This window comes from Triturus cristatus, chromosome 8, assembly GCF_964204655.1.
Source record: "Triturus cristatus chromosome 8, aTriCri1.1, whole genome shotgun sequence".
NCBI lineage: Eukaryota > Metazoa > Chordata > Amphibia > Caudata > Salamandridae > Triturus > Triturus cristatus.
Genome location: NC_140591.1, coordinates 218,839,691 through 218,863,687, shown reverse-complemented (window position 1 = coordinate 218,863,687; position 23,997 = coordinate 218,839,691). Strand labels below are relative to the sequence as shown.

The window sequence follows — 23,997 nt, the reverse complement described above, 5'->3', positions numbered from 1 at the left end:
AATGGAACTCGTGTTGTCCACCACGCCGAAAAGTTTCCCTTGAAATGTAGCTCCGCAGAAAAAGGTAGAGCAGCAGCGTATCGGGGCAGGTCAATTGTATTTTGAACACAATTGTGATAGTTTACTTGTTGGTCAATTCTAGTCTAGTAATAAAAGTTTCATATGTTATTTAAAATCGTGTTGTGTTGTCATGTCTAGCGTTCTCGTGTGTTTCGTCATTTGCTTCTTAATCTGTATATTGCAGCCGTGAGACTGCAACAAAGGTATCCTTGTGCGTTTAAGCTGTGCCGCAGGGCTGTGCGATACTTACAAAATTAAAATCGCTCATTTTCTAAAAGCTTTTCAAGTGTGTAATTGCTCAGTTTATTATTAAACAATAGAACCCACTCATCGTGGAGCAACGCAATTTTCAAAAGATATTCTATATTCACGTTTCAGATGTGCTGAACCTATTGAATCTACTAGGAGAACACACTGGGGCGTGGGGCTCCCTGAAACCGCGAATTATGAATGCGACTGGAATAAGAGACCGAGGGCACCCACACGGTCCACACTTCTCACCTTAAACTGCTGCTACATACATAAGTGTGATGTCACGCAAGCTCTTCGCCATCAATTTAAAGGGTTACAATGGCGAGTGATAGTTAAAATACAAAAATTAATTAAAAAGCCACGTACTCAAATTCGGTGTAATCTTTCCCCCCGGGTTGAAATCCATCGAAAATGACTCTGAACTTCGACTCCCTTTCAAACGCGCTCTTGTGCTTTTCTGCGCTTTGCTGCTGTGTGAGAGGCAATGCCAAAACCATTTAAGAACCAACCTGTAGAAAGCTAAACGTAGATTATTTTTTTTTGCACTGTGGAAGAGCGGAAATCTTATGAGGTTTATGTCTCAAATGGACTATAACTGTTCTCGCAAGGACTCTCCATACATACCTCGGGGAGTTTTCCTTCTATTCTGGAAAGCAGACATTTTGAAGTTGGTATTTTAATCTACTCTTACAAGTTGGCAGTGAAACGATTACTTACGGAATGAAAAGTCCATTTCTGTTTTAGTGTGATGTGTTTTATTAAGAAGAAATTAGAAGTATCTTCTCCCTTAAACTAAAGGCATTAGTTTGCTATAATTACAGCTTACCTTGTTGCTGTAAATTCAGAAAATTAAAGATATTTTTCACGTTGCAAACCCTATCCCTTGTGAGCAGGCAGCGACAATTGTGAGGCTTGTTTAGGCAAAATCACTACTGCTGGTAAGATATTGTGGCATTATGCGATACGTAATGTTATGGGATCAAATCTCGTCCAGGTCAGCTCAGCATTTCATCCTCCTAAGGTCGGTATATTGAATACCACTAAATGTGGCAGCGGAAATACTTGTAATTTACAGTGCTTAGAAATGACAAAACTGCAGTATTGAGCACTGTTGCGAAAGGCAAGTTTTTAGTTGCACTGTATCACCGTTGCTGGTGGAAACCGTACTGTCCTCCGTATCAGTTGTTCCCCATTTTATTGCTTGATTACTCGGAACACAGAAGATGATTAAGCTGATGTTTTTTCCAGGACACATCAGGTTATCCACTATGATAGAGAGAAAGTAACTACAAATATATTCCAGAGCTGGTCATAATGGTAACCTCGGGCAAAAATCATTAGATAGTCCTGGTCTTCCAGCCTCGGTCTTGCGACCACCTACGAGGGCCACTATAAATAATCCACATTTGTAAAGCGCGAACAATCACCCGTAAGGGTCTCTAGGCGCTGGGGGCTGTCGGGAAGATTAAGCAAGCTATTGCCCAGAGTCACATGGTGCTCGGCTAATCTGCCGCCTGCACCGAGGATCGAACCGTGATCCCCGGATTCCGGAGTCAGTCGCCATGGACGCTGCGCCACACCTCTTCCTGGTTTCCTGGCCACTAGTTTGTGACGTAAAACCTGGTGGGAGGCTGAACCACCCAGTACCTGGAATCTTCACTGTCTCTGGTGATCGCCACTTCTGAGACCGTTTTCATCTACCTTGGCTCTAGCCGGGTTCACGGGCACCTGGTCTTGTTAGGAGGTCTGAATAATAGGTTCCCCATGATGAATACGCCCAAAAATTATGCAGAAAGGGTAGGGCGAACAGCTTGGCTTGGAATCAAGGAGGCTGTTTCATAAAGTTGGGTCCAGCTCTTCTATTGGCTTTAACACAGCTCCATGGTGGACCACAAGGACTGCTGAAGCTGCTGGGAAAATCAGAGTCACTTTGATGACTGGAGGCATGAGGCCGATGCTAGCATCACCAGTCTGGTAGAGCTGAGAGGGACTACTTGATAAGACCTTGTTGTGCAAGATTCAGTCAAAGCTACTGTTTTAGTAGGTGGAAGGGCTAAGGAACCAATCAAAGTGTATGGGTGAAGGTTGAAGATCCCTCTTCTCCTGTCAGCATAGTTTTGGAGCTGAAGACTGATGAGGGATTAGGAGAAGCACTCCCATGTCTCTGAGAACAAGATCTCTCTTTATAGGTCTATGCGAAAACATGTTGATCATGCACCTTCCCTATATTGGGAGATGAGGTCAACTATCTGTGTAATCCCCAGATGGCATATTTATTGGATGAAGAAACTGCAGTCTCACTTAAGAAATAATTATTGGAAAATTGCAAATTGGTTTTGTAAAACCAAAAAGGACAATCACAATAAATGTGGGTTTCTGTATGGCTGTACCCTCTTATCGTACATCTCTTCTCCCTTATATTTCTATCCTTCTGAATTATTTGACCTGGATTGCAGTTACTTCTTGAACTGTGAGGTTAAGAGGTCTCTAGCGCTTTGATTGCACTGTAATTTTACGTTGGTAAGGGTAATGTTGTGTAGGATGGGACTTTTATATCTGGTTTAAATGTTCTCATTAGATGCAGAAAAGTTGTACCAATTGACCTTAATCATGGTGAAATAGTCTTTACAAAGAAACACGCCTCCTAGAAAAGATGTGTGCGATAAACTGGTTAACGGTCCTAAGGGATCACTTATGCCGGGCTCCTCAGATTATCTTAACTTCTTGTGCTTCCAGTTGTTCTAGGAGGGCGTATATCTCTGATCTAGGTCATTGATTCACTGCTTGTGGGGCTATAGCTAGCGTTGACCCCTCTGTGAGAGTTGTTAATATTGTTCAGCGGTACTAGCTCCAGTTGTAACAGTTGTTTAGTTGATGTGGTCCTGGGATCACTGTACTATTGGACTTCTCACTGCATAAAAACTTACTTCCTGTGAGGATTGGACTCTGAAAAGAGCGTAGTTAAGTCTTCCCCAAGGAGACGATGTAGGTTACACTCCGAATAGGCTAGGACAGTAAAATAGCTGTTAATCCTTGATGGTCCAGATGCTTTACTTTGCAAGTCCTTTCAGAGACATAAGAATAATAAATACAGTGTAATAATGCTGAACAAAGAAATGCAGAACTCTCTAGTTTCTCCCAGTCAGAAATACAACCTCTAACACTAGTTGCACAAAATGCTATAAGAGGTTTCACATAAAGGCCAATGCAATATGTTATTCAATTGGGGGCCGGGTGGCTTACAAAGCCCAAGATGAGATAAATGCTGCCCATCCAGAGCATGGGAATATTGCTACATGCTCAACAATTGAACTTAATGAACAAGAAGTGGGGGACAAGTTGGTGGCAAGTGAGAAATGTATCGCTGTCCCCTCGCCCCACATTGACCAGTTCTTCCCTCGCCCCGCCACGTTGTGCTGGTTTCTTTTATTAAATGTATAATCCCCGCAACCAGCTTCTGCATTGCTTCCCCTCATTCCTGCTACTCACTCCCCCCACTCCACCATTGCTCCCCCTTCCCAGTCTTGTATTTTGTTTTACTTTCTTGGAGTTTGGCGGACTCTGCAGCGGCAATTTGCCACCTGACCACTCATTTTTAACTTCCACTCCACAAAGATTGGTGTCCTCCATCTTGGTAACGCATATTAAAACCAAAACATGGCTGCCACTTCATGACATATGCGCAAGCTTGCATCCCTTAGCATCATGATCAACACATACACATGCGTGAGGATGCATGCACATGTATACAACGTGTTTTTTGGGGGGGGGGGGACAATTCTGTTATGCATCAGCAGACAAGCATTTTCTTTTTGTCAGTGCAGACCAGCATCGGAAAAAAGTACTGGCTAAGTGTAAAGGTCAGTTAATGCCATTGAAAAGCAAGACCTCTTGGCTTTGCCAGTACTTGTTGCTTACTTTAAACAGCGTTAGATTTGAAAGCATTGCTTGTGTTGTTGATTTGTATGTCTCTCGAGGAGAAGTGGTTAATTCTTTCCCGTATACAGTTTATCAGATCTCCAGCTAAAGATGTCAGTGTGAGATGCAGGTGATTAGTAATTTTGGAAACTGTGAGTGAAGTAGCCTGAAAAGCTGTTAATCAACCTTTTGTCCTGCTATCATGTTTGACATCCAGTAAGAACGTTGTGCCCCTGATGGGTGGCGTGATTATTTCAAGCATTGTCTGTCACGTGTGGTTTCGTCTCAAATTGCGGAAATTACAGTTTTTTACGCTGCAGTAACAAGACACGAGCAGTCTGCATTAGAGTTTCTGATCTTATCGCCTCTTAGTCCTTCATAAGACGATAACTCCTAGTCCCTGCAGAAATACTGGCGCATCCTGGAGTTTAGCATTAAGCCGCTAAAGTCCACTGCTATTTTGCATAAAGTCAGTGGGTGAAAATACCAACGTAGTAACTTGACATGGAAAACTCTGGCAAATATTGCAATTTATAAAATCATGTACTAAATAAATTGTATCCTATTAAAAGTATAAATTCATTGCTTTTCTTAAGTATGCAAGCACTCTTAAATAGCACCAATTATCATGTGGAATCCATTTTGTCTTCCATAGCAGTTCAGCGTAAAGTGTTGTAGATTCTGTCCGATGTTGACCCGCTGCTTATAGACGCCAGTTAGTAGACGCGTTCGTGAAGGCCCACGGTAGGTGTGTTGGATATCGATACTTGCCCCAAGTACAGTCACACCACCTAAGCATGAGGATTTCCTTCGGTGTCGCACCCTATCTAGGGTTCTGAGGGACTTGAATAAGTAGAGCACCCACATGGAACCCGGGTCACCGTACGACTTGTCTTGTTCGCATGGTACAGTACTGGCAAAATAGTTCACCTAACTAATCCATTCTCGGGTGTGTGTTTTACAGGGATTAATCAAACGAGTAGCAGTTATTTGGGTAATAGTAATGCCTGTCATTTACAGTTCTATAAAGTAAAGCGACTGCTGCAGCATGCAATCAATCAATCAATCTATCAATCATGGCATTTGTAAAGCGCACTACATACCCGTGAGGGTCTCAAGGCGCTGGGGGGGGAGCTGTTACTGTTCGAAGAGCCAGGTCTTGAGAAGTCTTCTGAAGGTCATAAGGTCTTCGGTCTGCGGATGGAGAGGGTGTTCCATGTCTTGGCGGCGAGGTGGGAGAATGATCTGCCGCCGGCGGTCACTCTTCGGATGCGGGGGATGGTGGCGTGGGCGAGGTCTACGGAGCCGAGCTGGCGGGTGGGGGTGTAGAGGCTGAGTCGACAGTTGAGGTACGTTGGTCCGGTGTTGTGGAGTGCCTTGTGTGCGTGGGTGAGGAGTTTGAAGGTTATCCTCTTGTTGACAGGGAGCCAGTGTAGGACTCTCAGGTGGGGTGTGATGTGGCTGCGGCGAGGGATGTCAAGGATCAGGCAGTTGTATCCTTCATAACAAAGGGAAGGATGCTGGAGAGGACTTTCCATTTTAGGCAGAGAGCCCTTCAGGTCAAACTAACTAATCTACTTAAAGAACTGATCAGACCTCTTTATCGTGCTGTAGTATGTTATTACTAGATTCATAATTGATTAATATTTGCAATTGCAGGGAAATGACGACAGATTTGAGTTTTGAAAATGCCATCCATTCTCGCCTGGAGTAGAGTAAAGGGATGGTCTGACTTTCGTTTCGCGCTCATTCAAGCAGATGTACTAGGGTTTGCACAGAGAATTGCATAAGCCCATACTGCACTCACACTGCTGCTCTACCTAGAGAAAAGGATCATAAGACCTTTACAATATAGAGATAACAAGTTTCTTTATATGAACTTGTCGGATATCCAAGTCCTGCAGATGTCCCAAACCATGACCACAAAGGGCTAACGGAGCAACCAAGGCGAAATCATTGCTGGCAGTCCATGCTGTATTGTTGGGTTATGTGAATCCTCCACCAACTAAGGCGCAATGTAGGCATGGAACTCCCTTAAGTGCATCAGGTGGAGTGAAACATTTTATTCCCCTATTGTCCTCGTGTTCAGTCCTGCTACTACCTCCTTTCCACCGCTGCGGTACACAGTTCAAGAAAGTGGAAAAGGTAACTTGCTGCCTTCAAAAAAATATATATGGTTGTTAAAAAGTATTTAATCTGATTAGATCTTGTTGGGAGTGTTTGTGTTAAGGGTCCCCCGACAAACCCTACAGTCAAACAGGACAGTCGGTTCCCGGTTGATCCTCGATGCTGCAAACCATTGCCTAAAGGTTCACATAACGGGACCGCACCGGTTAAGTAAATTCCAGGGTTGCACCTTTAAAGCATGTCCACATTTTGACAGATAATAATCAACGGGAAAAAAAGTTTTACCAATTTAGACAGGATAAGATGAAACGATTACCATTTTAAAAGTGAAACAAATATGAGTGCACCTGATGGCTGGCTAGCAGGCTTAACTGGTGGTGTACAGTGGCTGGTAGTAGTCTACTGTAGGACTGCTCCAGACAGGGACTTGATAGGTCAGTAGTGGTGAGGCTATTCCAAAAGCGCATTTCCTAGGTGTTAAAGGGAGGGGGAACTGTGACGGAATGGTGAACCCACTTTCAGAGGCTCATGGTGTGTGAGTCTGCTGGGAGGATAGACTGCTGCTATGGTTAGAATGTTCTCTTTCCAAGCAGATGCTGCTCATGATTGTTAGTGTACTGTGTCGGCCATGGGTCTGTTGTAACATATATTTAAAACACCAGTGTGAGAATGTACAAAACAATGTTTAGTTAATTTCCAATGTACCGTCAACTATCTTTTCTTTGCTTTGTCGTCATTTACACACTCATGGTAAACTTAGTCTGTAGCCCAAAACAAGGATTGCAGTCTGGTTGACATGAGGTTTTCATCGAACTTGCACTATAACCTTTCTGTGATCTGATATCCTGGACAGTTTATACACCCCCCCCCCCCCCCCTATTTACAGCCCTTAAGTATTGTGAGAAGTTGGCCTGGTATATGATGTTCACTAGTTAAAGTGACCACCTTGTACCATGCCAAGCAACCCTTATGGTGTGGTTGTAAGTCAACCTTTTCGGACTAGCTGCCCTAGTGGTAGCGTAGGCTAAGCAGTCTTTGAGGCTAAACTCGTGAAGCGTGTTAAGCAGGCTGTTTTACCAAATGTAACCCCCTTTTATACCAATGAAAGGACACCACACAGATATATATTGAAAATATATATGTATTTATTTCTCAAAGTATCCCCTAGACTCTTTATGAGCACAGGAGCACAAATCGTTAAACAAGAATACGTTAGAATACACAGAAGTTGCACTTTATATGGATAGGCCCTGGTGGCCACTCAAACCATATACTAAAATAGTGGTATAAGTACCACGAACAGAAATGGGAAAAGGCCTAGGGCCTCTAGAATCGCTGGGCCTACAAGGAGCTAACTTTAGTTAGTGACTAGGAGGTCCACGGGTTGCGTGTGCAGAGCAAATAGTCACACGCGAGCTCCCATAGGTTTTCAATGGGTGCGTAAAAGTTACAAAGTTACTGCAAAAAGGATCTTCCGGATGGACTATGAACTCAAGATTGGAAACACAGACACTAGACATGATACTCTACACTTGGGCACCGGAGTGCCAGCTTTACCTCACCCACAGGAAGCGGGTGCATAGGCCTCGAAGTGCGTCGGGTTTCTTCTATATGTTCAATGGAGCCTGATGACAAAGATGCTGCAGGCGATCGGTCCGGAAGAGATGCGGTGGATCCAAGAGTGGATCGGAGTTGTAGAAAACCTGTAAGCAGAGGGGACAGTGTTCACAGTCACTAGCCAGTGACCAGCGTGGCACCAGGTGGGTACCAGGCGATGTCGGGTGCAAACAGGAGGAAAGGTGCAGCTTGTCTCTGCAGCCACGTGGTCCCTGAAGGTCGACGACGTCCAGGAGTCGGTTCACGAGCTGTCCCACGCAGGCTTTCGCTGTCGGCGGTGTCGGCGACTTGATCGAAGCAAACAAGCCCTGGCAAAAGCAATTGTTGTGGAAAACGAAATAAGCTGATGGTTCTGACCAGCAAGGTCAGAGGGACTGCTCCTTTGGAGAGGAGCAAGGGCCAGTCTGGAGCAACCCGACCAGCGGTGTAGTTCTTAGTTCGTCGCCAAGATGGCCACTAGCCAGCGGGCCAGCAACCGGTTAGGCGCGTCGAGTGGCAAAATGCAGAAGGGCCCCACGCAGATCGTGGAGATGCTGAAGGGCTCACCTTTGGTGCAGATGCTGCTCGGGTGTTGGGCTTCTCAGATCCAAAAGCACAACTTGGAGGGAGCCTCGGTTGTTGCGCTTGCAGCTTGTCGTGGTCTTTTCAAGATGGCTGGCTCCACGTGTCTCGGTGCCTCCACGGGTTCCTTCTTTTCAGGGACTGTGGATCGGGCGGTGAGAGGTCTGGTGGTCCAGGTCTTGTCAGTCTCTGGGCTCGGGCTCCGGCGGGAGGCGGCGGCAAAGCAGACGTTGATTCGCTGGATGGTGCTTGCGTTAGCAAGGTGGTCACTCCCTGACCACAGGGGAGATTGGCTTCAGTCCTCTGTGCGGCAGAGCGTCGAAGTTCCCGTCTTCTTCTTGTAGTTAAGTTGATTCCAGGATGTCTGAAGTCTTAGGACACAGCTCCTACCTTTATTTGGATTCTAGGGGCCGGACTACCTGCTAGGTCCCTCCCTAAGGGTGGGACCAGGAAGGGGGGTGGTTACACCCCCAATCCTTTGTCCAGCTCGCCCCAGGCCCGGGACTGGTGTGCCCCAGGACCGGATTGAACTGGCATATGCACCGAGGCTCCTTGTGAGCCTCAGGCATGTCTGGTTTTCTTCAAGCCCTACCTGACCAATACACAAAATCCTGTCTGGGGTGGTGCATGCACCTCCCCTGGCAGGAAACCCTTTGTCCACACCTCCCAAGCTGGAAGGACTCCCAGCAGCAGGAGGGCAGACTTGTGTCTGTGGTGGCAGCATCCATTTTGTGGAGCTGAGGCTATGTCTGATTTTACCCGGGTTTTAGGTACTGTACATGTCGTGTCCCTCTAGAAGGGTGGAATGCTAACCCCGTCGCCAGAATTGGCGAGGGGTTAGTATTCCAATTCGTATGACACCTTACTCGACATGTTTTGATAAAGCCAAACCAGAGTTAGCATTTAACCGCGAGGTTCATAATGCACTTTAGAGTATATGGTATGACGATATCTGGAAACAGTAGAAGGAAGTTGTTCCGACCACTGCAGAAAGGCTCAGCTCGTGCCAGAGCACCATCTCACATGGAACCAAGCACTCTGCCTTCAGGATTGTTAAGGCCTGCCATAGGAGTGACTTATAGGTTAACATGTGTCCCATTTAAGGTCAGGTATAGGTATACTACACCTAAGTAAGAGGTGGTTACACCAACTTACCCCAGCTGAGTGATCAGCCAGTTGTGTCAAATGTGTTAGGCCAAGCCTGGGGTGGCATAATACATGCTTCAGCCCCTGGCAGGCCTTAGATACACCAATGCCCTGGGTACCTAGTGTACACTGGTACAGGGGCTCACAGGGTGATCCACTTCCAATTGGTTATGCACCTAGGGTGCATAGTGTAAATTTAGTAGAGAGAACAGCAGGCTGGGGGTCTGATTAGCAGGCCCGCAGCCTCAATATGTCAAAAACCAGTGAAGCAAAAAGCAAAAAGTTGGGGTGACCATAGGATAGCAGATCCTACTCTCCTACAAGTATTTATAAACTCGGTCCTGGCTTTGGGGGTACCAACGCGTCTGGCTGTAAAGATGGATGGGACCCATAGGAAAATCAAGGTCTCAGTCTGAACGTGTCCTCCAAGTCTGATATGGTAAAAAGTCTCTAACCGAAGAACAACCTGGCCCTTCTGTCCTCAAAATATTATTGAATGAGTTTGCCACAAGGTGCATTAAGGGAGGAATAACAATTAGGTCGACGTTTGGGTGTCTAGGAATTCGGAATTCAGGCAAAGGGATGGTCTTTTGGACTTCCATTCTGTAGAGGTCCTTTAGTGAGCAGGCTAAATACCTGCCTGTGTTGCCCAAAACCACCCAAAACCACCCAAAACCAATTGCTATAATGACTCTTAATAGTCACATTATTCTTCACCTATCCCCCATCCTTGCTTGATGAGCCTATTATTTTCTGATATTTATCCCCCGTCTGCTAACACCATCCCACCTGCATTCTTCTGTGGCACTTCAAAATCCGCTCCTAGATATGTACCCACTTTATCTTTGTTAAAGAAAAACTAAGTTTTTCTATTCACTGCCTCGGTTTCCTTCCTCCCTCTTAGACACTTCTGGTCTGCCCACATACTTTATTTTGTTTCCTCCGAAATTCACTTCTACCCAAGTCACTCTAATATCATGTTTGCTATCTCTTTTCCTCTCAGCACCTTTCTTCTCTTTTCCCTCCTCATTCTTTCACGTTTGTGTGGACGTTCATACAACTGTGCACCGTTTAGTAAGGAACTCTGTAGGCTTGCAAGGGCATGTTCTCTAATAGGACCTGTCTTGTGCAACTTGCACATTGTGTTGTCATTTAACATTGTAAATCAAGACATTTTAAGGTTAAAAAAAAAATGGCATCAATGAGTTGTACAAAAGTTGCGCTTCCTAAAGGCACCGATGCAACAAGCCGAGCAGGAATCACATTGTTATTCATTTAATCAAGAGCCTTGTTCGAGAAAGGTGCCAAATTGAGATCTAATATTCACATTCTGTATTTTCAGGGAGAAACAGAAGGTGGGCTCGATCCTTTCATCCTTCTAAAAGGTGCGTAATTGGCAAATGATGCACAACTTGTTCAGAAAATGTTTTTTGTTCTCACCGAATGCTATAGGAGTGATGCGCTATTAACATTATCAATCTGGTCTGAGTTTTCAGAATAGCCAAAGTTTTTTATGTTCTGATTGACTGCAGTTCAGATAGTGGGGCATAGATTGGGAAACCTAGAAGCAACAGCTTGTGATGTGTACATTGTATTCAATGTCTGACATGTCCTTGCTACTGTCACTAGTGTGTGTGTCGGTGCTGCGTTTGGTCTTCCTTAAGAGGAGCTAACACTGAGACCGGGCCCAGCAAGGTGTCAACAATGCGTCCTCTGTGATTCTTTAGTGTTGGTTGGTGATTATTAGGCACGTGCTGCATATTGCCAGTGACGAGCTTTCTATAATTGCCATTATATATTAGAAATTAGTCACCCTTGTTCTGTTTTATTTTTGCCGACCTTCATAATTGTTTCCCAATGTTCTGTGTTTCTGAGGGATGCTTCTGGATCTGGAGAATTCTTCCTGCACCTACCCCCACTGTGCGCCGACAGGTGCCACTGTGTGGCTCCGTGGTGATCACGTACCGCCCCGGAAGTGACAGAGCGGGCCTGCATATATGTGCGTTGACTTCAGTTTCTTTCTTGGTGTTGCCTGCCACCAAAATCCAGAGCTCTTCTCTGAACTGTCAGTTTTCGCCACTTCAAATTAGGCCAGAAGTCACTAGGGTGACAGTCAAAATGCTTCTCGACTCTAGCGTCTTTTGAATCTGGTGCTCCCCAGGGCCATCCTCAAAGAGGCCATGCTGCAGGTCATTCAGACGCTGCCTGGTCCCTTTGGTGCGCCTTAGGGCCCCATAGACCAAACAGGGGCCTCCAGTTGGGATTCTGCCAGCTGGCCATGATGCCAGCTAACTGCTCAAGACATGGCTTACATGCACATGTGGAGGCAGGTCGAGGCTCCCACTCTGGCTCCAGAGTGCACAACAGTACCCTCCATGCCAGTGCTGCTGTCAACTCTGCTGGTTCCAATCCAGACATTGGTCTCTGACCCTCAACCAACAGCGGACTTTGCCAGGCCATTATCAGAGTCAGGACTCCGCAAAATGTGTAGTGTGCACTGGACTGGACAATGATTGCAATGGCCGCACTATCAGGACCAGGTAGTGCTTGGATGACACGTTTGGATGCAGGCAGCTGGATTTTCTCTGGCTGTCTTGCCTTTGTCGACTCTATGCATTTTTTTTTTTTTTTATAATTCTTTTTATTGAAACAAGCATCGGTTCGAATAAACCATACAGAGGGCACAATAAATGGAGAAATAATACAGACATGTGAAGGATGAGGATTAAATTTCCACATGGAAAGTGGAACATCATGGGGAAAGGGGAACATTTGGTTCAGTGCACTCAGGTGGTGTACAGATTTCCCCCAGGTAGGCATTCCAAGGGCCCCAGATGCGCACCCATTTTTTGGGGCACCCTCTAGCGACATATACCGTCTTCTCCCTAAACATACACCAGTCAAGGTCTCTTTTCCAGTCCTGCAGCGTAGGTGGTTTAGCAGCCCCCCACAATTGTGCAATGTTACATTTAGCTATCATGAATCACAGGGTGGCCCATTGTGTCTGATGAGTGTTAAGATCTGTGGGTTCCCACATATTGAGGAGGGAACGCCTAGCCTCCGGCAAGAGCCGGGTATGTGATACAGCGAATAGTACCTCATGTATCTTGTGCCAAAAAGAGCTGACAAACTTGCAATCCCATAGAATGTGTAAAAAGGTTCCTAGCTAACCGCACCCTCTCCTACAATCCCCATTGTCTGTAACCCCCATGTGAATCAGGCGAGGCCCGATGACGTATACACGGAGAAGGATTTTTAACTGTACCAACCTGAGGCGCGCCGGTATGGCGACCATTCTAGGGGAAGGCACCGCCTCCTGCCAGTCTTTGCCATCTATCTCAATCCCATCTCCTGTCCACTTTTCCCTTAATGCCCGCAGGGGGTCGGTCATATTGTTTATAATTTTTTTGTATATTAAAGAAATTGTCTTTTCGGGAAGGTGGCCATCTATGATTCTATCTTCTAAAGGTGAGGCGTCTGGGGGGGGGTGACTCTATGCAATTTTGAGAAACGGCTGACTCAGCGCTTTCAGGATCGGGAAAACGCGGCAAGAGATGTAGCCAATTCCACTAGCAGTACAGAAAATCTGGGGGGTTACTGCAGAAGCCTGGCATGTAGGCAATGTCATCTGTTTCAGCTGGTGCAGCAACTGGCCCAGCCCTTTTCAGATAGAGGATGTATACTTGGAGGTGGTAAAACCCATTTAGATCAGCACAGCAGTCATCTACGTACTCCTCCCCTGCTGAAGCGTCACCCGAGCTTCTTTTATTTGCTATCACAAAACCAAAGTCAGTTGGGTAGGAGTCAGAAAATGACACTTCCTCGCCTGACTGGAAATCCATCCCATAAGACCAATTCCTTTTTCAGGTTATTCAAAGTGGCTACTCCCTACTTTGCATTTCATCCCCACTTCATATACCTCACGTAAGGTACATTTTTGGCAGATTATGCCTCAATATTAATGCGGAAGTCAACCTTTTACAACCGAAGGGTTCTATCAAACACATTTTGGGCTCAGAGAGGAGCAGGGGGTACTACTCTTGCTACTTCCTTGTGCAAAAGAAGTATGGAGACCTCAGGCCTATGCTAGACCACCACGATTGAAAGCCTATGCTCACCCTGGCAGATAATCTCTGCTCTGATCCGGGAGACTGGATGGTCTCCTTGGACTTGCAGGAATAATATACTTGTATTGCACTCTCACTGATGCTATTGAGGTTCCGAGTGGGGTCTGAACACATCCAATTTGATGTGTTGCCCTTTGGCCTTATCTTACTTCGGCCTTGGCTGTTCAGAAAAGTGGTGGCAGTGGTCCCAGCTCATATTCAGAGGTCGAGGATATATGTATTCCATACCTTGTCAACTGGCTGCTCAAGGGGGGCTCACCGTAGTCTGTTGGAGACTAGCCTTTAACGACGACCACTTTCTTGAATTCCTGAGAATTTTCCATCAGCGAGCTGAAGTTGCTCCTCAGCCCTGCGCAGAGAGTTCCCTTCATAGTGACTATCCTGGATAGACTGGCATTCAAAGCCTTTCCACCTCAACAGTGAGCCTGGCACATTCAGTATAGGATCCCAGTGTTTCAGGCTCATTTCTGATTCTCAGCGAGGATGGTTCTGAAGCTTCTTGGGCTTCTACCCACTTGCATCCTCCTTGTCCTATACACCACATGGCATATGTAGGCCTTGCAGTGTATCCTCAGCATTGATTGGGGTCATCAAAGGGGATGTTTCTCCGATTCCATCCACATCTGTCTGGAGATGGCTTTGTATATTTCTGGCAGCAGACGAACACCAACCTGACCTACTTCAATCCACTCTACCTTTTCCAGCCAGATGTCACCATTGTTACAGACACGTCACCTCTGGGATGGGGGACATCTGGGAAAGGTGGAGAGCAGAGACTTCTGATTTCCTCTAGATCACCTGCTCCATGTCAGTCTTTTGGTCCTTTGGGCAATCCAGCTGGCTCTGTAAGCTTTTTTGCCAACTGTTAGAGGAGACTGATGCAGGTCCTCATGGGCTACACAACTGCCATGTGGTGGTGCAACAAGCAGGGCAGAGTGGGCTGCTGGATCCTGTGCCAGGAAGCCTTGAGCATTTGGAGATGGCTGGACCAGCAGCACATCTTTCTTTTGGCAAGCCACATGGCAGGGTATGAACTGAGCAGACATTGGCTGGCGCACAATGAATGGCATCTCCATCTGAATATGGAAATAGGTAAATCTGACCAGTGGAGCCTGCCCTGACCTAATCTGTTAGTCCCTGCTGAGAGCAAATAGTGTCAAAAGATTTATACACTAGAGTTCCCTCCAGTAGAGTCACTGGGATACTGATTCTGTCTGTGATGGGACTCGGTCTTCTGTATACACTCTAAACATTACCGGTGATGCCTCAAGTTCTGTAGCAAGTCAGGACCCAAGTGATGTTGATAGCCTTAGATCGGGCCAGGAGTGTGTGGTATACATATCTTTAGAGCCTGAGCATTTGCCTTCTAATGTTGCTACCTCTTCAGGGGGGTCCCATGTCTCAGCAACAAGGGAGGGTCATACAAACAAACCTCTGCAACCTGTATTGATACTTCCTCAGGAGGGTCCCCTGTCTCCGCAACAAGGGAGGGTCCTACAGACAAACCCCTGCAACCTGTATCTTCCTGCGTGGGGATTGAGCGAGAACAGCTGAATTTTGCTTCCTGAGGTGGCGAATGTCATTCTTGTATCCAGACGTCCTTCAACAAAATCCATTCTAGCACCATAAGTTTGAGGTCTGGTGTTTGGGCTATCATATTGATCCTTTGCAGGCCAAACCTTCTGATGCATTTTTGTTGTGAGGTCTTTTAGTGGGTACAGTTGTTATGTGTTGGTCATTTCAGCATTTATGTTTGCCAGGTTAGCCTTTTCTTTTCAAGTGACCTTTTGTGATGCATTCCCTAAAGGATTCCTCCAAAACAATTCGCCATACCCTATTAGAACCTTAATTTGGTCCTCACATTCTTCATGTGCACAGGTTTAGAGCAGACGCATAATGTTTCCCTACTGCTCTTTACAACCAAAGTGATCATTCTCCTTGTGATCACTTCTGCACGCCACATAAGTGCCCTACTTGTGCTGTTGGTGAAACCACTCTACTCTTATTTTTTTGCTTGGGAAATTAATGCTAAGTACTTGGTCTTTCTGCCAAAAGTGATTTTGAAAAGAGCAAAGGGCTTCATCGGTCTGACCTTGAAAGAGCTCTGATCTTTTATTTACTGAACAAGGGACCACTAAGTGGACGACCAGCTTTTTGTTTGGACCGAGAATTGCAGAGCAGCGCAGAAAGCCCCGTGAAGGACCCCAACCAATTCCACCAGGCCCAAAGCTGAAACGTCTACTCTGTCAAAGAGAGTATCTGTTCTGTATATCTGCCAAGCTGTGATGTGGGCATCGCTGCATATGTTCACAAAGCACTACTGCTTTGACTGTCAGATCTGTAGAGAGGGCAATTTTGCCAGCCTGGTCCTGCACAACGTTGTGGTTTGAGTCAGTTCCCCAGGTGAAGACCTCTGGGAAGTTTTGCTGTACTATCCATTCTAGAGGTGAGGTTAATAAGTATCCATAGGAAAAACAAGTTACTTACCTTCAGTAATGCTCTTTCTGGTGGATACTTGTGTCTTCACAGATTCCTCACTGCTCTTGATCCTTTCTGGTCTGTGGAAAGGGCATCTGCACCACATGATACGATGCCACAGGAGATTTTGTCACACTGTTGCATACAGTTTGATCCGCGTCCGAGGGAGAGGAAGTAGAAAGATTGAGAAACTAATGTTGGCATGCAGGGATGATGCCGTTATGCCACCCTTCTTCAGCCAAGGTAGTATGAGAGAGCCGTGGAGCTGCACGGCGCCACCTGTCATCATGCAGGGGTTGTTGCTAGGGCAGTTTTCCGGATCCAGCCTAGCACCAGTGATATTCTAAAGGTGATGAACCTGCAGTTAGAGTATCCACCAGTAAGAGCGTTACTGAAGGTAAGTAGTTCTTTTATGTCTTAGCAAAAAATATCACTGAGCTCGGTGCAACAGTCACCTCTGTGTGAAGGATCACATCTTAGCAGGAATGATTATAATCTGCCATGCAAGTAAATCGAGCGGATTCCAAAATGTGACTGCAACAGAAGCATGACAAAACAGTGACTCGGACATAGATGGCAATGTTCATACTGCCAACTTTCAACTTGACATAATTTAGGAATTTAAAACCAGTTTAAATTTATGTAGGGAGTTAGAACTATATGCTCTCTGTTTTTGAGTAGATATAGTTGCAGTTTCCTTTCTCAGTTAGCTACTTCTACATCTGTTATTGCTTAGCACACTGAGTATATTATAAAGGCATGAGGTATGTGCATCTGCATCTCTTAACGTGCCCTAAACTGAGGCTCAGATGAAAAGCATGCAAACTTAGAACAGAAGGCAAGGGCTCTGTAGGTGAAATGAACAGGACACCAACCTTACATTTTGATTCAGAGACCTGTATATAAAAAATCCTTTTGGCATTCTATCAAAAGAACAATCAATAAGTTTCAAACTTTATGAACAAATCTGTGTCCTCATCAGGATGGGATGAATTGACGGAGTATCTTATGACTAAAGAAGTATATAATGCCAGGCGTTAGACAGCAGTACTGTCACTGGGTGCGAATAGCATCTAAATTGCTGATGGGAAAAGCAGCATGCAGATAAAGTCCAAGTATCATTCAGTGGTGTCCAAGAAGATGGTTAGGTGATATGAATACATCTAAAAAAAAAAGCAAAATGTGAAATAACCATGTTTGTAGTGTGTCATGCCTTCTGGAGTTGTAAACGTTGGGGCTAATAAGTGTAGTGTAGGGTACAAAAGGTACCAAGTTCAAGTGTGTAGTCAGTTCCTGAAAACACAAAGTCTCTTATCTGCAATAATGCCAACAACACCTTTAAAGAACCATACAGATTCTAGCAGCAAAAAAGTTGGTGTGTGGTAGTTGGTGCTCATGCAAGTTCATTTAGATTAGTTCAACCACTCATTCAGTGACATGTAGGAATTTACATCATCCAAGCGGCACTAGATGTTGCATGGTAAATGCTCCTTTCAAAAATCACTTTAGTGAAGTTTGCCACATAGGTAATGATCCGCACTGGCAAGTCGTTGGTGCAAATGGCTTAAGGACAGAGGTAGAGCTATTATGGCTCTTCTGAACACGTGAATGTTGATGAATTGACATACTTGATTCTATCAACTATGATCTTCTTGCAGATGAGTTCTATTTGCGCTCCTTTTAAGATTAAGGGTTTTTGGTCTCATGAACTGTAGAGTATGACCACCTTCAGCCTGTATTTCCGTTGATTGTCTTGTGCTTTTCTTCTGATGGATACTTGTAACTGCAGATTCCTCTCCGTTCGATATCCCCAGTACCCTGACTGGATCTGTAGAATTCTTCCAGCCTTCCACCCTTTTGCGCTGATATAGATTCCTTTCTTTCCACGCCCTTTAACCTGGATCCAGACTCTACCCCACTCCAGTGAACCCCAATCCAGCCCGCTTCACTCCAAAGTTGTTAGGCTTCACATGTACACCGCTCGTACCATTCCTGGCAAAACCTAGTGTATTGTTAATTAATTTGAAGGGGTTTTGAGTCTGCCTCCTTCCGCTAGTGGCTTCCTTTGTTCTAGAACCTTCATACATTGGCTTGAGACCTTGTCACTCACATCTTGGAACAGCCCACAGCAGTACATTAGTTTTCACGTTTTTCTAGTGTTTGTTTGGGTGTTTCCTCTCACCTCCATTAGAAGGCATTAGGAACTATTTTACATCTGAAATCAGTCAGCGAACTTCCTGGTAGCACTGGGGAGGGAATGCCGACCAGAGCAATCGAGACATGAATTCCATAGGAAAATGGTTGCTTTGTTTTCTGTAATATCTATTTTAGCTGCTTTTGTTAGCATTTTAGTACAATATGGTTGACGTTTGTGCGACTTGTGCATGACAGACAAACTTTAAACCTATTGCCTTTATCAAACCTTGTTTTTTGTCAAGGCCTGTATGAGGTCTAGTGCTGGCCCACCCTCTCCCTGGTCAGACAAGTAGACCGTCTGGAAATGCCCAGGAGGGGAATCGGAGGCAAATGCTTTGGCACCAGTCTGCAGGGAGAGCATGCAGATGTACTCCACGGCTACATATTGGCCCATGAGAGTGACAGCCTTGATAGATTTATAACAGTATTCCACTTTTTGGCATGAAATTCGTTATTGCAAAATATCCAATCTTTTCTTCTAAATGAAATGTGCTTGGTAATGGCAGTCTATATATTATATGTTTTTGCAATTTGACAGCAGGGGTGCTTCTCCTGAGAGCGACAAATTTGTACAGAATTTCAATGAAGATAATGGCATTGTCTGCCTTTAAAAAAGCTTTTACCCTTCAATCTAGACAGTTTTGCAGTTGTCATAAATCGCAGGTCATCATTTGTTACAGCTGGCAGCAGTGTTGAAAATATTGACTGATTGATACTTTACAACAGAGTTCAGTCTGTTACTGTTGGCTCCAGTGAAGTTTCAGATACTTAGCACATGCCAATAGTCTGAGGATGTTAATCACTCAATGATACACTGGGGGCACCTAGCTGACGTCCTCATGAGTCATACAGACTACACCCATCGTCGGTATCCCAAATAAAACTTTGTTTTATGTTTTTAAAATAATTTATTCTGCATTAGATAGCAGAACAATGCACAGTGAGTGAGTTTAGAATTGCCTCAAGCTTCAAACCTATTGTTCCAAGTTAAGTAATTAGTTACTTCTGCAGATTGGTTTGGCTACATAGCTTGATTTATTGAACTGGATTCCAGTAAAACAAGGTGCTCTCACAAGATATTCCAGGTCGAGCAAGAGCTGCTGCCCGGTCCATATGTTGGTTTTGTTGTTCTGAATTTTGTATTTTTGCATTTCCCATTAGTAAGGCATAGGAGAAGTTAAGTATCCGAGACGGCATACCATAGCAAAATGGATCAAGACCGGTTCAGCCCCACATGTCTGATCTGAACAACTGAGAACTCTGATTTCACCGTCCCACCAGCCCCATCCAAATGCTGATCGCAGAAATTGCTCAACAGACAGCTCGTTCCCTCTAGGTATCATTTAACTATATTAAGTAATGTACCAACTGGAAGATTTTCAATCAGTCCAATCAAAAACAGACAAATGTCACTACAGACCTATATCTAATCCAGAAGTCCTTTATAAAGCGATATTAATAGGTACAAGTACATGCACTGTACCACAAGGGTCCATCGAAAGACAACCGCAGTGATCACACAGTGTGCAAATAAGTGCCCAAATGAACAGAACGTAAATAGGGCGGCAGACAGTATCTCTCTCTCTCTCTCTCTCTCTATATATATATATATATATTCACTGAAAAAACCATAGGTTTCACACATGTTATAGTTAGCTGGACATTTTACTGATAAAAAACCAATGAAATTCCCCCGTTATAGTTACTGTAGGCAACTATAACTCACGCGACCGCAATCCTCTGCTGATGCTAATACTGTATTTAGACACTTATTTGCCCATATCTTCTTCCATTAAATTTTAGCTATACATATATTACAAATATTTTTTTTTCATAAAGACACATATGTCATCAGCAGAGGATTACGGTCGCGTGAGTTATAGTTGCCTACAGTAACTATAACGGGGGAATTTCATTGGTTTTTTATCAGTAAAATGTCCAGCTAACTATAACATGTGTGAAACCTATGGTTTTTTCAGTGAATTAGCAAGGTTTTTTAAATGCTATTTCCTAACTATAACGTGTGTGAAACCTATGGTTTTTTCAGTGAATTTGTACGGTTTTTTAAATGCTAAGTTACTTTACGCCATTTGTGGCGTGCGCGCCCACTTAACGCAGTTCGTTCCGTGCACGGTTTTTATCAACTTTAATAAGCCCTGTACATTTGGTGGCCTTCGGCCACCAAAAGCACAGGGGGTGAGGTCAATGTGGATAGTGTTTTTTTTATTTCGATTTTATAATTTCATGTTGCCAAAATTACGTTTTTTTTCTCTATTAATAAGCCCTGCACATTTGGTGGCCTGCGGCCACCAAAAGCACAGGGGGTGGGGTAAGTGTGGATAGTGTTTTTTTTATTTTTATTTTTTTACCGTAAGCGTACGGTAAGCGTACGGTAAGCGTACGGTAAGCGTACCCCGCGAAATTGCCGAAAAAAAAATAAAACCGTTTTTGCTCTTGGGGGATGTTTGGGGACTCCCTCAACATGACTATGTGGGAGGGAGTTGTCAAAACAGCCCCGTAACATGTTTTTGGCCATCATGTTTGATAAACAACACTCAGTGCGAGAGACAAAATGGCGGACGCCGCTTCCTGGTTTCGGCCGATTCGAATGTTTACTAAGATCTAAGAGCCAATCAGAATCGCGCTCGCGCACGCCACCGTAAGCTTACGGTAAGCGTACGGTAAGCGTACGGTAAGCGTACCGTAAGCGGGCTCAGATATATATATTGATTTAAAGGCTATTTTCTCAGAATCTACTGAACAGATTTACACCAAACCTACAAAAGGCACTTCCTTGACCTAGGGACTACCTCTCTGCCAAATTTCTAGTAATTCTGTTCAGCCGTTCGGGCTGTAGCTCGTTCTAAAGGTCCTATGGAAAAATGCATGGGAAAAACGCGTTTTGGGACCCCCCTTTTATCTCAGCCCCCGCTTGACGAATCCCCCCGAGACTTTCAGGGTAGGAGCGGAGCGTAGCGCCCCACCTATTTTGAGAAATTCGCGAGGATTCGTCGACCGGCGCCAAAGTTATTCAAAATAGAATGTTGAGGTTTTCCTATGGAAACGTGGTCCTAACTATAACTACCTACTGGCGACCGCTATATATATATATATATATATATATATATATATATATATATATATATATATATATATATATATATATATATATATATATCTATCTTTGCTCCAAAAACTCTTGTTGACTGGTGCCGATAAGAATGGAGGTGGGTCCATTCGGAAATATTAAGCTCCAGTGTAAAACACACACAGCACTCGCGGGGTTCCTTGATGCTTTTATTTTAGCGAGGACGCGTTTCGGCGTGTCTGCCTTCATCTGCTCGCATGCAAAAATAAAACAGCATATCTGTCATGAAACTTTAAACTAACAGATGACTTCCCATTGGACACAGTGAATCAGAGGAAGGAGGGGGTTGGCTGATCTTGCACCAATGTTCTTACTCCATTCTCATTGTCTAATCAGGTCACGTAGCTCGATAAAGTTCTATAACATTATCGCAGTCAATCTGCGGCCGTGTTCTGTTACCCCTTCTCCCCTCTTCCCTTTGTCACTGCCAATTAGTTCAAAGAGTACCTCACGTTGTTGATTGAGTCCATATAGGGGAGCCCCTCGTCAAACCTTGGGCTCTATGACATCTGACGCAGGGGTTGGTATATCTCCAAACTCCCACCAGGTTGAATACCTGGCGACTCCGTCGACGTTGATGCCTTAGGTGCCCATATGGTGGTGCACTACGCCAAAAAACATCTTTGCTCCAAAATTCCACCTCGGCGTTCACAGCACTCTTGTTGACGGGTGCCGATAAGAATGGAGGTGGGTCCATTCGTAAATATTAAGCTCCAGTGTAAAACACACACAGCACTCGCGGGGTTCCTTGATGCTTTTATTTTAGCGAGGACGCGTTTCGGCGTGTCTGCCTTCATCTGCTCGCATGCAAAAATAAAACAGCATATCTGTCATGAAACTTTAAACTAACTGCTTCCACCTCTCCTAACTTTTCTATGCGGATATCTCCACATAGGTGTGCCTACGTTTCAGTAGTACATTTTGAAGGGGCTGGGGAAGGCTGCAAAATGGGGATTACTTACAAATAAATGGGAGGGCTTTTGGGCAGGGGAATAAGGAGGGATTACAGGCCTGCTGGGGAGGGACATGCACCCTCTCACTTTGTCTGTCTCAGCCAACCTATTAAAAGCTGTGCTTCTAAAGTTGCTACAGCCAAAAAAAAAAACATAATTGTAGTAAATGTATTCCTGCTCAGACCTGGACTGAGTGAAGCACCTGCAACACCCTTCATTGAAAATAGGGTAGGGTCTTTAAATATCACTCCACTGGAAAAAATGTTTAACTAAATTCATATATGCTATTGTAAATATATAAATGTAATTATAATATATATAATGTATTTTAAAATGTTTTTAATTTACAATGAATGTAACTTAATTTTTGTATTTGAAAGTCTTCATAATGAAATGCATAATAAATCATTATGAACATTTTACTTCAGTTTTCTAAAGAATTTCTTTAAATATTTTTAAATGTAATTTAAATGTAAGTTTGTAGTACTGTAGTTTTTTGTCACACATTTAAAATAAATATATAAAAGTTAATTTACATTAATATTCATAAACTAATTTTTAGATTTTTATTTTAAGTATAATAACCTTTTTAACTTTCCCTATAGTTTGCTATAGGAATGTATCTGCACCTGTAGCCGAAAACCCTGCCCATTTGTGAAACTATACAAATAGTAACTTTAAAGTTGTAAGTTAGTCCCCCTCCTCTCTCTTAGGGGGTGGAGACATGCATGTCTACACTTTTTTACATTTACACTCGTAAATTGTGAATTGCCTAAAGTAGTACATTTACTACAAAGTGTAAGAGTAAAGGTACACATTTAGCTTTACTTGTGTAATGTTTACCTTTTGTGAATAGCCTCCTCAAGCTCTAAAACTTTCAGAATATCCCTGAACTTTCTTTGAGATACCTACAAGAGAAAAGTGCTTTATTGGGCCATATTTAGAAACCTGTGAACAAGAGTGGTAATTTACGGTTACTGCTGTAGATTAACCAAGGAAAAATGCTCCATCTTCAAATTTGTCTCATATTTGTTACGGCATGACTTTTTTTCCTTTGGAAATGTAGAAAGTTTCATGTTAGCACTGCCCTATAACACCAAAAGAATCTTAATGCCTTCCTGAAGAAATAACCCATCTAAAAGCAAACTCTGAGATTTTTGCGGATCTTCCACATCGGAATTTAACTTTTTGAATATGGTACAGGAGAGTAATCCGTCCTCCGACATTCTGTCAATGTTGTCCTGTGTTTTTTACACTACACCAACAAATCTAATGGGTAAAGATGATATGCCCTTCCACCAGCTGTAAACATTAGGCTGAAGAGTAACTTTTAAATCATTTTTGAAAGCCCTTTTTAGGTGAATTAGAATTAATGGGCAAGAAGCAGTTATTCTGCATATCTTTAACCAAGCTG

At 44.1% G+C, this 23,997-nt stretch overlaps 1 protein-coding gene across 4 annotated transcripts in view; it reads left to right on the top strand.

The window, feature by feature from the left end:
- Positions 1 to 23,997, top strand: part of LOC146801864 (uncharacterized) — a 122,809-nt gene that overhangs the window by 55,345 nt on the left and 43,467 nt on the right. For all 4 annotated transcript variants that reach the window (XR_014967659.1, XR_014967660.1, XM_085621387.1 and 1 more), the window contains one exon: positions 11,024 to 11,066. Coding sequence is in view for 2 of the 4 variants with exons in the window: in XM_085621387.1 (XP_085477513.1) it covers positions 11,024 to 11,066 (43 nt within the window). In the remaining 2 variants the exon portion in view is untranslated. The remainder of the gene's footprint in view (positions 1 to 11,023; positions 11,067 to 23,997) is intronic.